We start from the raw sequence: 13,911 nt of genomic DNA on the forward strand, positions 1-13,911 counted from the left end.
CATGAATCTCGGGTCGAGCCGGGTTTGAAAGGGCCTGACCCGACCCGAGTTACATAAGTTATAGTATGTACATTTTTTTCTATTGTTAGTTAAAAGTTAATAGTAAAAACCCACGCACCCACTGTTATTGTATGTGAGTGTAATTTCTGCTTCTATGAGTTGAGTTGATTCAAGTGTTTGATTCAGCATTGTTTGATTGTAATTACAACATTGTTTGATTACAGCATTGTTTGATTCAAGCGTAATGTGAGTGTAATTACATCATTGTTTGATTCAAGTGTAATGTAAGTGTAATTTCTGCTTCTATGAGTTGAGTTGGCTTGCCAAACAAGAATTTTCATTAAAAAATTGCGTCAACGTGAAAAAGGCCGACCCGACCCGAGATTTATCATGGGTAGGGCCGGGTTTGGGAATCGTGGGTTTTCCGAAAAAAAACTCGACCCGAGATATTTCTCGGGTAGGGTTGGATTCTCTGTTCTCCAAAACCCGACCCGCCCGACCCGAGTTGCAGCCCTACCTACGCCAATAGCCTCTCATTTGACCATTTACACCATTGTACCATAAAATGACCTATTCATTAAATTCAAATCTTCAATCTTGTTTTCAATTTTTGGAGAACTTTAGTATTGTGGTAGATGTCCGAAATTTCGGATTTTCTGTAATTTAGATCTGAAATTTTGATTTAATGACATTATTTATTAAAAAAAAAAAAAAAAGGTGTTACAAAATTTCGGCCGAAATTTCGAAATTTGGGTATGGAATTTGGAACCAAATTACCAAATTTCTACCAAATTTCGGACCGAAATTTCAGCAAAATCCGAAATTTCGGTTTTTGGTGGGTCCGAAACGGTTACCGAAACCGAAATTTTAAACCATGGATGTAACTTTATTCGATTGTTATCAAACAAATAAGAATAGTAAGAAAATTTGGAAAAGTTTCTCTTTTCCAAACCTTTCCAGAAAATTCCTTCAATCCACCTGTGTCCGATTCTAGCCTGTATTACTGGACTGGAATAGAGCATGATAAGAAAATCCCACCAACGACTAAGTTGGGGCCCATGGAAACTCTGTACGAGCTTTCGAGCTCTAAAGCAAATCCACGCATTAATGGTGGTTAACGGATTCAACTCACATCTCTCTTCACTACGAGAGCTCATCTACGCCTCTGCCGTTGCCATATCCGGTACCATAAATTATGCCCACAAACTGTTTGAACAAATTTCTGACCCAGACATCTTTATATGGAATACCATGATTCGAGGATCAGCTCAAAGCTCCAACCCGATAAACTCAATTTCACTCTATACCCAGTTGGAAAAAAGTTGTTTCCGACCTGATAAATTCACCTTTCCATTTCTTCTCAAGGCGTGCACCAAACTGTCTTGGGTCTCCATGGCAAACCAAATCCATGGCAAGATTGTAAGGCTAGGCTTCGAATCTGATACGTTTGTGAGGAACAGCCTCATTAATTTGCACGCCAATTGTGGGGACTTGAATGTTGCCGGAGTGATTTTTGAAGGATCAGAGAATCGGGATGTGGTGGCATGGTCTGCTCTGCTGGCGGGCTATGCTAGACGGGGTGAGATTGTGACTGCACGGAAACTGTTTGATGAAATGCCTGAGAGAGATTTGATTTCTTGGAATGTTATGATTAGTGTTTATGCGAAGAGGGGTGAGATGGAGAGCGCTCGGAAACTGTTTGATGACATTCCCGAGAAAGATGTGGTGTCGTGGAATGCAATGATCGCGGGGTATGTGTTGTGCGGGGCTCATGTGGAGGCATTGGAGATTTTCGAAGAGATGCAAAGAGCACGGGAACAACCCGATGAGGTCACATTGTTAAGCTTGTTGTCTGCCTGTGCGGACTCTGGAGCTCTAGATATCGGGCGGAGGATACATTGCTCTCTTATGGAGACGGGTTTGAAGGAAATAAGTATAGTTCTGGGAAATGCGCTTATAGACATGTATGCAAAGTGTGGAAGTATAGAGAGAGCTGTTGAGGTCTTCAGAGGAATGAGAGAGAGGGATGTATCAACGTGGAACTCGATAATTTGTGGTTTGGCTTTCCATGGATATGCCAAGGAATCAATATGCTTATTCGCAGAGATGCTGAGAGAGAGAGTGAGGCCAAATGAGATTACTTTCGTCGGAGTTCTAGTAGCCTGTAGTCATGGTGGGATGGTCTATGAGGGCCGCGAATACTTTGATCTTATGAGAATTGAGTATGGTATCAATCCGAATATTAAGCACTATGGTTGTATGGTAGACATTCTTGGACGTGCGGGGCTATTGAGCGAAGCGTTTGAGTTTGTAGAGACAATGATGATCAAACCCAATGCCATCATATGGAGGACTCTGCTCGGGGCTTGTCGTGTTCATGGCAATGTTGAGTTGGGTGAGCATGCAAACCAACGACTTCTTGAGATGAGACCGGACGAAAGTGGGGACTATGTGTTGCTTTCGAACATATATGCATCTATGGGTGAGTGGAATGGTGTAGAGAGAGTTAGGAGGCTGATGGATGATAGAGGAGTCAGGAAAGAGGCTGGTTGTAGTTTAATAGAGGCAGATAATAAAGAGCTCATGCATTTCTTGTTGGATTCAAAGCCGAAATTGGATTCAAGAAAGAGTGCTGTTTGATCCAAATGATATGAAATTAATTTGACAGGGTTCACAATTTACGTCACTTGAGAGAACTGTTGAATCCAAATTACACAGCTCATGCATTTTCTGTTGGACTGTAAGCCTAATTTGGATTCAAGAAATAGAGTTGTTTGATCAGGGTTCACAATTTACTCTAAGCCTAATTTGAATGATGGTAATGAGATGAGAGATTAGGATTTCTTGAGTAGAAAAAATGTCTGGTGGCAGGATTATGAGGGAGATTAAGATGGATATTGTTAGATGGGCAGCCTGGAAAATTAACATATGGGGTATATTTATTATTCTTATTACTGAGAGAAGGTTGTAGACAACGGACGCTCGATATTGAAGTGAAAGATGTGATGGTTGTTTCCATAGGTGGGTAATGTTATTTAGTTGAGCTTCTCGTGTGGAAATCCTGGTCTTGTCTGAGTGGGGAGAATTGTTAGAAATTCATTGGGTGAAATAATCGAACCATTGTCCAGACCAGCCGGCGAAACTGGCTCAGATGAGGCAGAGGTGAGAGTTTTTTAGGCAGAGCTTCTCGTAATTGCAATGCTGAGATGGCTAGACATCTCTAGGTGGACGAGGTCTCAAGAAATGTAATTTTATGGGTGTGAAAGCATTTATAGGGAGCGTTATCGTGGAGGCATAGAATCTTTATGGAGAGATTGCACCACAGCTCAAAGTTCAAACAAACATCTGGTCGGGCAAATGTTATGGCGGATGATCTTGGGAAAGAAGGTATGGATAGAGGGAAGTTTGTCATTGATATTTCTATCCCTTTTATAGTCTTGACTCATCATACTATGTAAATGCAAGTTGGGACCTCTGGTCCCCAATGTAATTCTCATAGTATAAATATATTTTGTCAAATTAAAAAAAATAAAATTCTATCCCTTTGTGTTTGGAGTAGGGAGCACTGAAGAAGGGTGTTTTTTGTGTTGTTTTAGTATACTTCTGGTTTTGTTTTAATTTAAACAAGAAAACAACCCAGGAATCATGGCAGGAAGTTCACAAGAAAAATTGGCCAAGACCTCACAAAGAGCCCAATATACCCTTAACAAATTAGCGCATGTAGATCTCTTAGGCTTAGTGTTTGTCGCTCATATGTGCTGAGCCTTGGTTCTCCCTCTTTCGCATGTTCTGAGTTAGGGATGTTTTGTTTTTTTTGGAAGATAACAGTATGTATTCATAAAGCCAAAATTACAAATGCATGTTAGGGATGGTTTTGTGTCTATTATTGTATCATCTTTCTCTTAATCAAAAAAACCGGTAGGGGTCCCTGCCAAAACACAGCTTACCCATAAAAAAAAAAGAAGGAAAAATACAGTTACACCCCCCTCAAGTTTTTTGACACATTCAACGTTAACCCTATAGTTTCAAACTCATCAACTACAGCTCCTACTAAAATAATTACGGCACTTGGGATGATAAAGACTTTCTTTAGGACTCATTGATCTTTACCTCATTGACTGGTTCTATAAAGAACATTGGATCTCTTCATCGTGCTGATTTAGAAACAAAAACCCTAACACCTTAATAAAAAAATCATTCTAAGCTGCTACCCCCACCACACACGCACGCACGCAGAGAGAGAGAGAGAGAGAGAGAGAGAGAGAGAGAGAGAGAGAGAGAGAGAGAGAGAGAGAGAGAGAGAGAGAGAGAGTTCTATTAAAGACTGATCAAATTGGCCTTCTAACCCCTCTTTCTTTTGAAACTGACTAAATACTTCATATGACTCCTTGGAATTTTGACCAAAAGGAAAAAATTATACAAAAATACAAAAACAAATTGGAGTTAGCAAGGGCCCTCCTTTTTATGAGAAAGCCCCTTTTATTGGTATTCTGCTCCTGATAATGACTCTTTCCCATGTTTACGACTTTGATACCGACTTTTCTAATGTTAAGATTAAGAAACGGGGCGCTGTTAACAACCTTTTTATGAGAAAGCCCCTTGATTCAGAATTAAACCCTTTACACTTACGCTCACAAAGACCCCACTATACACCTACCAAATTAGATGATTATGTAATTCACAAGGGTTGAGCAGTTAGATCTCTTAGGCCTAGTGATTGTCGCCCATATGCGCTAAGCCTTGGTTTTCCATCTCTCGCTCGTTCCCAGTCATGGATTGTTTTATGCCTCATATTGTATCATCTTTAATTTCTATTTATCAAATAAACCAGTAGGGGTCCCTGCCTAACCCCAGCTTACCCATTAAAAAAAAAAAACCCTTTACACTTTGATTACAATTCCCAATGATGCCATTATTGAAACAAGGGAGTGGGACTATGATTTCCCTTCAAATATGGCCTGATAAAAAGGCCAATGGTCTGGAAATCTCCACATATTAGAGGGTTGGGATTGTAAGATTCAGCAAAGGTGACGTGAATATTACACAAATGAAAAAAGAAGAACAAAATCCAGATAGAAAATATCGTTTTCATTGGTGTTTAAATCCACTGACTAAAGCATCTCTACGAAAGAAACAATCCAGTTCGTGGTAGATATCCTTCCAAAAACAGTGACATTCTTTACTATCGGCCACAAATTTCATTAATTTTTCCCTACGTCCCTCTCTCCAAAAATATTTTCGAAAATGACCCTTTTTTTCTTTTCTTTTCCTATATATTCGCCTCCACCCCTCCCTTCATTTCTCAACTCATCTCACTTGCAACCTTTCTTCTCTATTCTTCTGGTATGCATGTTTCTCTCCTCTTTTTCTATTATTATTCCTCTTGATTTTCTATTATTATTCCTATTTTATGTTATGGGTTTTTCTAGGGCACTTGTTAAGCATCATTTAATTGCCATCGGGATCACGAATTTACACATGCTTTGAGGAAAAAAAATCTCAAAACTTGTGTAAAAGTATCAAAGTATGCGTAAGTTCATGATCCAATGGCTATAAAATGATGCTTAACTAGTGCCCTTAGGGCGCTTGTTAGCAAAACCCTTTTCTTATAGATGTTATTGCTACCCCATGCTTGGATTAAGCAGCAGGAAGAATATGGTCTATGCACCCAAATAGGGACAACATGTGGTGTACAAAAGGACAGAAATACCCTTAATTATTAGTTTTCATAAAGGCTACTGTTATTGGCACTACCATGTTTTGATAATTGCCCTAACCCATCTTGTCTCTTATTATTTAAACATCTGTCAAAGGTTATTACAGTTCCCAAAAAGCTCTCAGAAGTCAATTAAATAAAAAAGAACAAGCTGAGTTTGTGCGATTATTAAAACAGGCTAGTGCCAATATTCATTTTTTATACCAAAATGGTCGATTATATAAAAAATCTTAAGTGTTTTCTTCTATTTTTTTTTTTTTCAGAAGGATATATTATTATGGCAGCTTCGGAGTTGAAAGATCTTCCATTTAAGGTGGTATGAGACTCGTAGATACTCAATATGGTTTACCATATGGCATTTAGTCATATTTTTAAAACGAGAAATGATATTACCACTCCCTTTTGTTTGTCTTTTGCTGGTAAAGAAGGTGGAAATATCATTTCCTTTTTTGTAATTTTGATGTTGTGACATCATGTACCTCGGGCCCACCAATTAATTCTCAAACATTGACGGAATGATCATAACCACTGGTAGATAAATGATCAGACGGTTAAGATCTCGTGCCAATTGTAAGCATGGAAAGACACTCCCTATTGGTTCTTCCATGAATGTTATTCAAAATTCTGATTTTTATTCTTATATTTCTTAATTTATTGCACAGATTAGAGAAGATGACTATTTTGGAGCTTCCGAAGCTGTGAAAAAACAAGAGAATCAAGGAAATTCGGTTTCTAATGAAACCACAGATGATGGCTCCATTGATAGAAAAGGAAACCAAGCAATCAAAGCATGCACAGGAGGGTGGAAATCAGCAATTCTATTATTGGGTAATCAAATTTGTAATAATTAAATAAAGAGATCAGACCCGAAAAAAAAATAAAAAAATAAAAAATTAATGCTCTTGTATTGTTTTTGCTCTATTGTGTAACGACGGATTACTCCAAAAGTTTAAGCCGTTAGAGTTGGTGTCACATAATCATTTATACTTTTTTTAGGGTTAGCCTTACATGTGGCACATGTTGACCCCTCTGTTGGGTTGGTAATACACATGAATTTTTAATATCAAGGAGTTGTTGGGTTTTGAACTCGGGGCATGCCTCTAGGCAATAGCTATGATGCCCTGTGAAACGACCAATTACTCCAAAAGCTTAAGCTATAAGAAGAGTTGGTGTTATTTAATCATTATATGCTTATTCACATGCTTATGTTATTATACATTTTTCACAGTGAATCAAGGTCTAGCAACTCTTGCTTTCTTTGGGGTTGGTGTGAATTTGGTTTTGTTCTTGACAAGGGTTCTGCAACAAGAAAATGACCATGCTGCGAATAACGTTAGTCAATGGACGGGAACCGTCTACATTTTTTCACTTGTGGGAGCATTCCTCAGTGATTCATATTGGGGACGATATCGGACGTGCACAGTGTTTCAGCTCATCTTTGTGTTGGTAATACATCTGTAGTCCTTTAATTAAGTTTCCAAATCAAAGAAATTATGTGAATTTGTAATTTGATTTTTCTTCTATTCCAAACATTAGCCATGTCTAATTAAAAGAACTTATACCACCCCTCCATCTGAAATTAACTTCAGGGGCATGCTTGGATACACTGAAAATGTTTTCCTCAAAAGAAGTTCTGTAAAAATCAAAATTTTCAAGGTTAATTTGATAATAAGAGATTTTTACACTAAAAAAAATTCCTTAGGCTCTATTCACTTGTTTTCTAGCTGCATGAAAAGAAAAGAAAGGAAAAGAATATGACGTAGAAAACTGGAAAAGAAAGGAAAAGAAATTGTGAGAAAATTCCGTTGTTCACTTGGCCGAGAAAGGAAAAGACGGGCAAAGTGGTTTTCTCAGGAAAGTGATTTTCTCACCCTTTTGGTAAGAAAATTTAGAGGGAAAGTGCAAGAAAGTTGGTTTTCCACGTCATTATTTATATTTTCCAACTGTGTAATTCCGCTTTTCCGAGAAAATAAGTGAACGGCGGAAAATGTCAAATCATGTCCAATCACGGGAAAATTTGGCTTACTTTCTTCTCCTTTCCTTTCTCAAGAAGGCAAGTGAATAGAGCCTTATAGAATCTCAATAAAAAAAACCATGCCATAGTGTTGTTTCCTAAGAAAAAATTTCACCGGAATACTATTTAAGGAAAAATATCTATACAAAATTTTCAAAAAATCCACTGATCCCCTATATATGATGAGTTTTTCGGTATGAAAAAACAGGCTATTGCTATTAAAAACAAAGGCTAGTGTTATTGGCACTACCATGTTTTGATAATTGCACTAACTCATCTTGTCTTTTATATAAGTGTAGCTTTTACTGATTCGATTAATTTTTTGGTGAATTAGGGTCTAATGCTCTTGTCACTATCATCATGGATGTTGTTGATCAAGCCAGCAGGTTGTGGAGACGGAAAATTAGACTGCATGCCTGTATCCAACGGTGGAAGTATGATCTTTTACATATCAATTTATCTAATTGCCTTTGGAAATGGTGGGTACCAACCATCAATTGCTACCTTTGGAGCCGATCAGTTTGATGTAACAGACCCTGGAGAAAGGCTCTCTAAAACAGCATTTTTCAGCTATTTTTACTTAGCCCTAAACATTGGTTCTCTCTTCTCCAACACCATCTTAGTTTACTTTGAGGATTCAGGTAAGTGGCCTCTCGGATTCTGGATAGCAACAAGTTCAGCCACACTAGCTCTTCTCCTCTTTTGGCTAGGGACCCCTCGCTACCGCCACTTTCGCCCAAGTGGCAACCCATTATCACGTGTTGCTCAGGTACTCGTTGCTGCGGCTAGGAAATGGGGCGTCACTACTAATGAAGAGACCTTGTACGAGTTGGAAGGGAAAGAGTCTGCGATTGCAGGGAGTAGGAAGATCACCCATAGTAAAGAATTTGGGTAAGCAAGAGACCAAAACTTTTTATTTTTTTATTTTTTTAATTTAACCTGGAATTGTGTATCAACCAAGGTGTTATACAGTGATGAGTGGGGGGTCTGCCTAGGTATGGGACTAGGTATGACCCAGCCTGGTATGGTATGGTACAGGTTGAAAGGGTCTTGCCTAACGCGTTCCATCAGCTCTGGAGCTTTTTGCATATTGGTTAGGTACCTAAAACAGGGCAGATCCGAAAATTTTATTAATACTTAACAGGGTGACACCTTGGCTTTGAGAAACCAATCTAGACGGACTTAAAACTAATCGGAAACAGTTCCACACTGAGAGAGAGAGAGAGAGAGAGAGAGAGAGGAAATACCATCGTCTTTAGATTAGGTAAGGCCAATCTATCACATCTGTGCATTTTTCTTGCTATACTGGGAAGATCCCTCCATCTGTGGTACTACCTCTTATTTTGAGTAAAACACTCCTTGGCCAAGGTGTTGCCTCTTATCTTTGAGTAAAACATCCCTTGTTGGCCTAGGTGTCAGCTGTACCGTTCGTCTCGCAATAAATGTGAATCTCATTCCAAAAGTATTTTTTTTATGGTATCTAGAACTTTTTTTTGGGTCATTTGTTAAAGTATAAAAGATAAATAACGCCTTTCTCCAACAACTTAAGCTTTTGGAGAAGTTGGTTAGTTAACATGGTATCAGAGCCAAAGGTCTCGAGTTCTCAAACCTCCCGGATAGCAAAAATCCGCATGCGATGGTTGGCCCAAAGTGAGACCACATGTGCCAAGTGTTTGCCAGGAAAGGAAAAGAAAAGGTTTCCCTGGAATCTGACGTGGCATTAGGAAAAGAAATCCTGGGAAACTATGTAGGAGAAGGTTTCCCGCGCCTGTTCACGTCCCCAGGAACTGTGCAGGAAAAGGTTTCTCGAGAAACTACTTGCCCACCTTTTTTCACTAGTGTTCCCGTGAAAGCAAATCCAACCAAAATAGTGGGATTTGGTTTCCCACACTTGTGAGAAAAGAGACATTTCCACATCATTTTTGGCAATTTCCATGTCATTATTTGACATTTTCCACCTAGGCTTGTTACTTTCTCACGAAAGCAAGTGAAAACCAGAATTATGTCTTGTCAATGAAAAAAGAGGCTGATTTCTAGGGATTTGCTTTCCCGGGAACGCAAGTGAAGCCTAAGCGTTTGGAGAAGTTGGTAAGTTAGCATCCACTATAGTGTTGCTCTCAAATTCAATAGAGATATGGTACCCGTTTAGCTTTTTACATAATCTAAAGCCATCTAAAAGGGCACTAAAGTCTGCTTTTGTACTTGAAATAATCCCATGGTAGTGAGAAAGTGTCGTAACCAAATTAGTGCATTCATAACCTCTACGAAACAGTTAGAATCATGTGTTTTTCCCTGTAGAAATATAGTAATGATCATGCATTGACAGCCTACATTCTTAGTCTAAGATTTTAAATCACCATGAGCTAAAAAGGTGGTATGTTCCAAATGAGCTTGTACTAACACCCACTAGTATTTCCTATATTGACCCATCTCCTTTACACTTCCATACAAAAGAATTGGTGGAAAGAATCAAAATATATTGGTGGCAATACAATTTTCCTTTTCAAAATTGTTACATTACAACATGAACAATTACAAGTAAAATGCAATGGCTTTTAAAAATGAAAGTCAATATGTATGATGACTAAAATTTTCCAATTTCCTCCCTTTTTACAGGTTTTTGGACAAGGCAGCGACCATAACCAAGAAGGATTTGATCCTTCAAACTCCAAAGAATAATCCATGGAGGCTTTGCACAGTAACTCAAGTGGAAGAAGTAAAATGTGTGCTAAAAATGCTACCTATTTGGTTTTGCACCATCATCTACTCTGTAGTCTTCACCCAAATGGCCTCACTCTTCGTAGAGCAAGGCGCCTCCATGAATACCAAAATTGCACACTTCCACATCCCTCCTGCAAGCATGTCGGCCTTCGACATCTTTAGTGCCGCCACCTTCATCCTCTTCTATCGACAAATCCTCGTTCCATTGCTCGCAAAGTTCACAAACAACCCTAATGGGCTCACCGAGCTTCAACGCATGGGTGTGGGACTGGTGATCGGAATGCTGGCCATGGTTGCGGCCGGAATTGTAGAGTTAGCTAGACTAAAGAGGGTTATAGTGGCACAAGATTCAAGTTCATTGAGCATTTTATGGCAAATTCCCCAATATGCTTTGATAGGAGCCTCTGAGGTTTTCATGTATGTGGGTCAGTTAGAGTTCTTCAATAACCAAGCACCAGATGGGATTAAGAGCTTTGGGAGTTCTCTTTGCATGGCTTCCATTTCTTTTGGTAATTATGTTAGTAGCTTGCTTGTTAGGATAGTTATGAGAATCACTACAAGGGATAATAGCCCTGGTTGGATCCCTGGAAACCTTAACACTGGCCACATGGACCGGTTCTACTTCCTCCTGGCGGGTTTGACTGTAATTGATTTTGTATTTTACTTGTTTTGTGCAAAGAGATACAAATCCATTGAACTGGAGAACCCTAGTACTGAAAAGGAAGATGATGTAGAGATGCTTCGAAGGGTCTAAGCATAGTTTTTTTTAAATGGATTTGTTTCTCTTAGGAGATTTGACTGCTTATGTCTTGATGAGCTTTGATCCTTATAACTCTATTTATGAGAGCAAAACATTCTTCATTTTATTCCTCTTGTCTATAATATTGAGGGGAGTAATACTATAAGAAGCCTAATCTAGGCCCACCTATATGGCAAAATTTTGGGTATGATAATGGTACATTGATGAATTAAGTTTTGAAAACAGGTTCATACCAAATCAATTAAGAGCGTTCATAAACCAACTCTTCTCCGTACAAAAGATTTGTAGATTAGGGCATTAGGCTCTATCTCCTAATTAAGTGCATTCATGTAAAACACTCATGTCTTTTTACTTGTCTAATTTTAAGGGTTATTTTCTGTTTCTTTTCTTCTTCTTCTTTGTCGGAAGAAAAATAGAAACCCACCAAAAAGAAGAAAAATATAATTAATCAAAAGAAAGTGCCAAAAAACTAAGGGTTTTTGTTAACGAGTGCCCAGGGGCACTCGTTAAGGTGCATTGAAATTGTAAATCTACAATAAATTTACATAGGGATTAAGAGTTTTACATGGCTTTTGAGTCTTTTTTCTCAGACAATGTGTAGATTTACATTTCCAATGCACCTTAACGAGTGCCCCAGACAAAACCCAAAAAAATAATAGTACGTACCTTGTTAAAAAACTACACACTAACATATATACATGCACTGTCCTAGAAAAGCACACATTACCTTGAAAAATAAACACACTACCTGGCGGTCTATTTGTTGTCCCTAAAAATCCATATGTTGTTTAGAGTTTCAATTTTCCATTATTATAAATAGGCTAATTCTAATGGGGTAATACATGTTTTTATTTTTATTTTTATCGGTAAGCTGGGGTTAGACGGACCCCGACCAGAGATTCATTAAAATAAATATAAAACAGAGATACACGGGGGCCTGAATCGGCGCCAAGCTAGAAAAGATATATAAAAAAGAAGTAAAAGAAAGCTAGAAGAAATAGGAATAATCAACTGAGAAGAAACTTCCATGACTTCAGGCAATGATTGAGCAAGACAGAGGGGGCAATGGAGCCATCTAAAGCAACAAGAGAATAGTTCTCTTTCTGTTAGTAGCCACAACATGATGAGGATGGGAGTCATTTCTGCCGTTTGTAGAGAGTTCCTTAACTAATCAGCTTGGAGTGAATTGAATGAAGGAGTGGTCTTTGCTTCTAGTGACATCTGACTGTGCCCAAGATGTTTAGAACTGAGGTGAGGGAGTCCGATCCAATCCAGAGATTTTCAATTCCTTCATCGGAGGCCAGAGGATTCCTTTATGAATTGCTTCCATTTCAAGCTGTTGGATGCTTTTTTCCGAGGTGTTAACCGAGAATCCAATGGAGGCCATACCTTTTTCATTTCGGATGATACCTCCAATAGATGCTCTGTTTTCTTCGAGAGAGGCATCAATATTCAGTTTGGATCTGCTTTTAGCTAGAGGATCCATTTAGAGAAAATCTCAGGAATGTTTGAAGGGCCGACATTGAGATTGAAAGAATTTGCAAACAGGAGGCTTCTGGGGTTGGGGGAATATGTCATTCCCAAGTGAATGATTCGAACTCTGATATTAGCTAGAATCTCTGTTAGGATGATTTGCTTATGGTTTTTCTTGCCAAGATAGTGTGTATACATTTGTCCACGATGGTGCGCGTGTGCGACTGCATGTGTTTGCATAGAATGTGTGTTTTCCAAGGCCGTGCCTATTTTTTCTAGGATAGCGCATTTTTCCTAAAAAGGAATTGTTGCGGCCAAAAATTGAAATCCACTGAGATGGCTTTGAAGATGGGAAGAGCTGCCTGCGCACATGAACATACAGTCACAAGACCACCCGGAGTTTGTCCTCCGCGAAGGTCCTTCGATGCTTAAGTCAACGACCAGTTACAGATACGTAATGAATGCTAGAGAGTAATGGTTGCAGAACCCGTACCTTTGAGCCTTGGGGGTGCTTATAGAGGTGGAGAGCCTTGGAGAGAAGAGGAAAGTTACCTTTAGAGTGTACTTTCCTGATTGATTGGGGATCTTTCAAGATTAGGTAAGTTTCTATATTAGGCGAATTCAGTTTCCTCGAGTCCCAAGTCTCCTTCCCGGATTGGGAAATATATCTAGAATTAGGGATTTTATAAATATCCCTCGACTACTGGCTTTCCTGGAATAGAGGTTTCCAAGACTATCGTGTGATTGTTAAGTTTCCCAAAACGGTGGGTTTCTAGGATTGCCTATGGTGGCTAGCTTTCGAAACATCCTTTAGGGTTTTTAGGGCTTCCATATGCAAGGTGTGGAATTACCTTATTACCTTGGACACATGTAAGCCACCTATTGGGTGTCAATTTTGACCCCAATCAGGTATTTGCTTACGTTTTATAGTTTTCTTTTAGTTTTCAATTTTCTCTTGTTCTTGCCCAAGTGTTTCAAATTTTTGTGGGTTTTTTTCAGTTTTTTATTTCTCTTCCTTATTGCCCTCTCCTTTTTTCTTTTTTTTTGCTTCTTTTTTTTCTTCTCCTTCTTCTTACCCTATTTTATGGGTTTTTTTATTTTATTTTTATTTTTCATAATTTCTCCTTTTCTCCTCTAATTCTTCTTTTGTCCAATTTTTAGGATTTTTGTCGTTTTAGTTTTATTCTCTTTCTAAAAAATAAAGGATTTTTGTCTTTTTGCCCAATT

General features: G+C 38.6%; 2 protein-coding genes across 5 annotated transcripts; both read left to right on the plus strand.

The window, feature by feature from the left end:
* The first annotated feature begins 916 nt into the window (after positions 1 to 916).
* On the plus strand, positions 917 to 3,541 carry LOC143860968 (pentatricopeptide repeat-containing protein At5g15300-like). Its single transcript, XM_077371840.1, has one exon. It carries the CDS (start codon positions 1,021 to 1,023, stop codon positions 2,638 to 2,640), a length of 1,620 nt encoding a protein of 539 aa, XP_077227955.1. The 5' UTR covers positions 917 to 1,020; the 3' UTR covers positions 2,641 to 3,541.
* Positions 3,542 to 5,225: 1,684 nt separating this feature from the next.
* Positions 5,226 to 11,254, plus strand: LOC143850159 (protein NRT1/ PTR FAMILY 7.2-like). Of its 4 annotated transcripts, none has more exons than XM_077359448.1 (6): positions 5,244 to 5,343; positions 5,980 to 6,032; positions 6,379 to 6,544; positions 6,945 to 7,162; positions 8,065 to 8,621; positions 10,347 to 11,254. In XM_077359448.1, exons 2-6 carry the CDS (start codon positions 5,994 to 5,996, stop codon positions 11,203 to 11,205), a joined length of 1,839 nt encoding a protein of 612 aa, XP_077215563.1. In that variant the 5' UTR covers positions 5,244 to 5,343; positions 5,980 to 5,993; the 3' UTR covers positions 11,206 to 11,254. The 4 variants fall into 4 exon arrangements, with proteins under 4 accessions (XP_077215560.1, XP_077215563.1, XP_077215564.1 ...); XM_077359449.1 differs by having other exon boundaries at positions 5,980 to 6,029; XM_077359445.1 differs by lacking the exon at positions 5,980 to 6,032 and having other exon boundaries at positions 5,226 to 5,343.
* The last annotated feature ends 2,657 nt before the right edge of the window (positions 11,255 to 13,911 follow it).

This window comes from Tasmannia lanceolata, unplaced genomic scaffold (genome assembly GCF_043159265.1).
Source record: "Tasmannia lanceolata isolate RefF3 unplaced genomic scaffold, GAP_Taslan_0.1 ptg000003l, whole genome shotgun sequence".
NCBI lineage: Eukaryota > Viridiplantae > Streptophyta > Magnoliopsida > Canellales > Winteraceae > Tasmannia > Tasmannia lanceolata.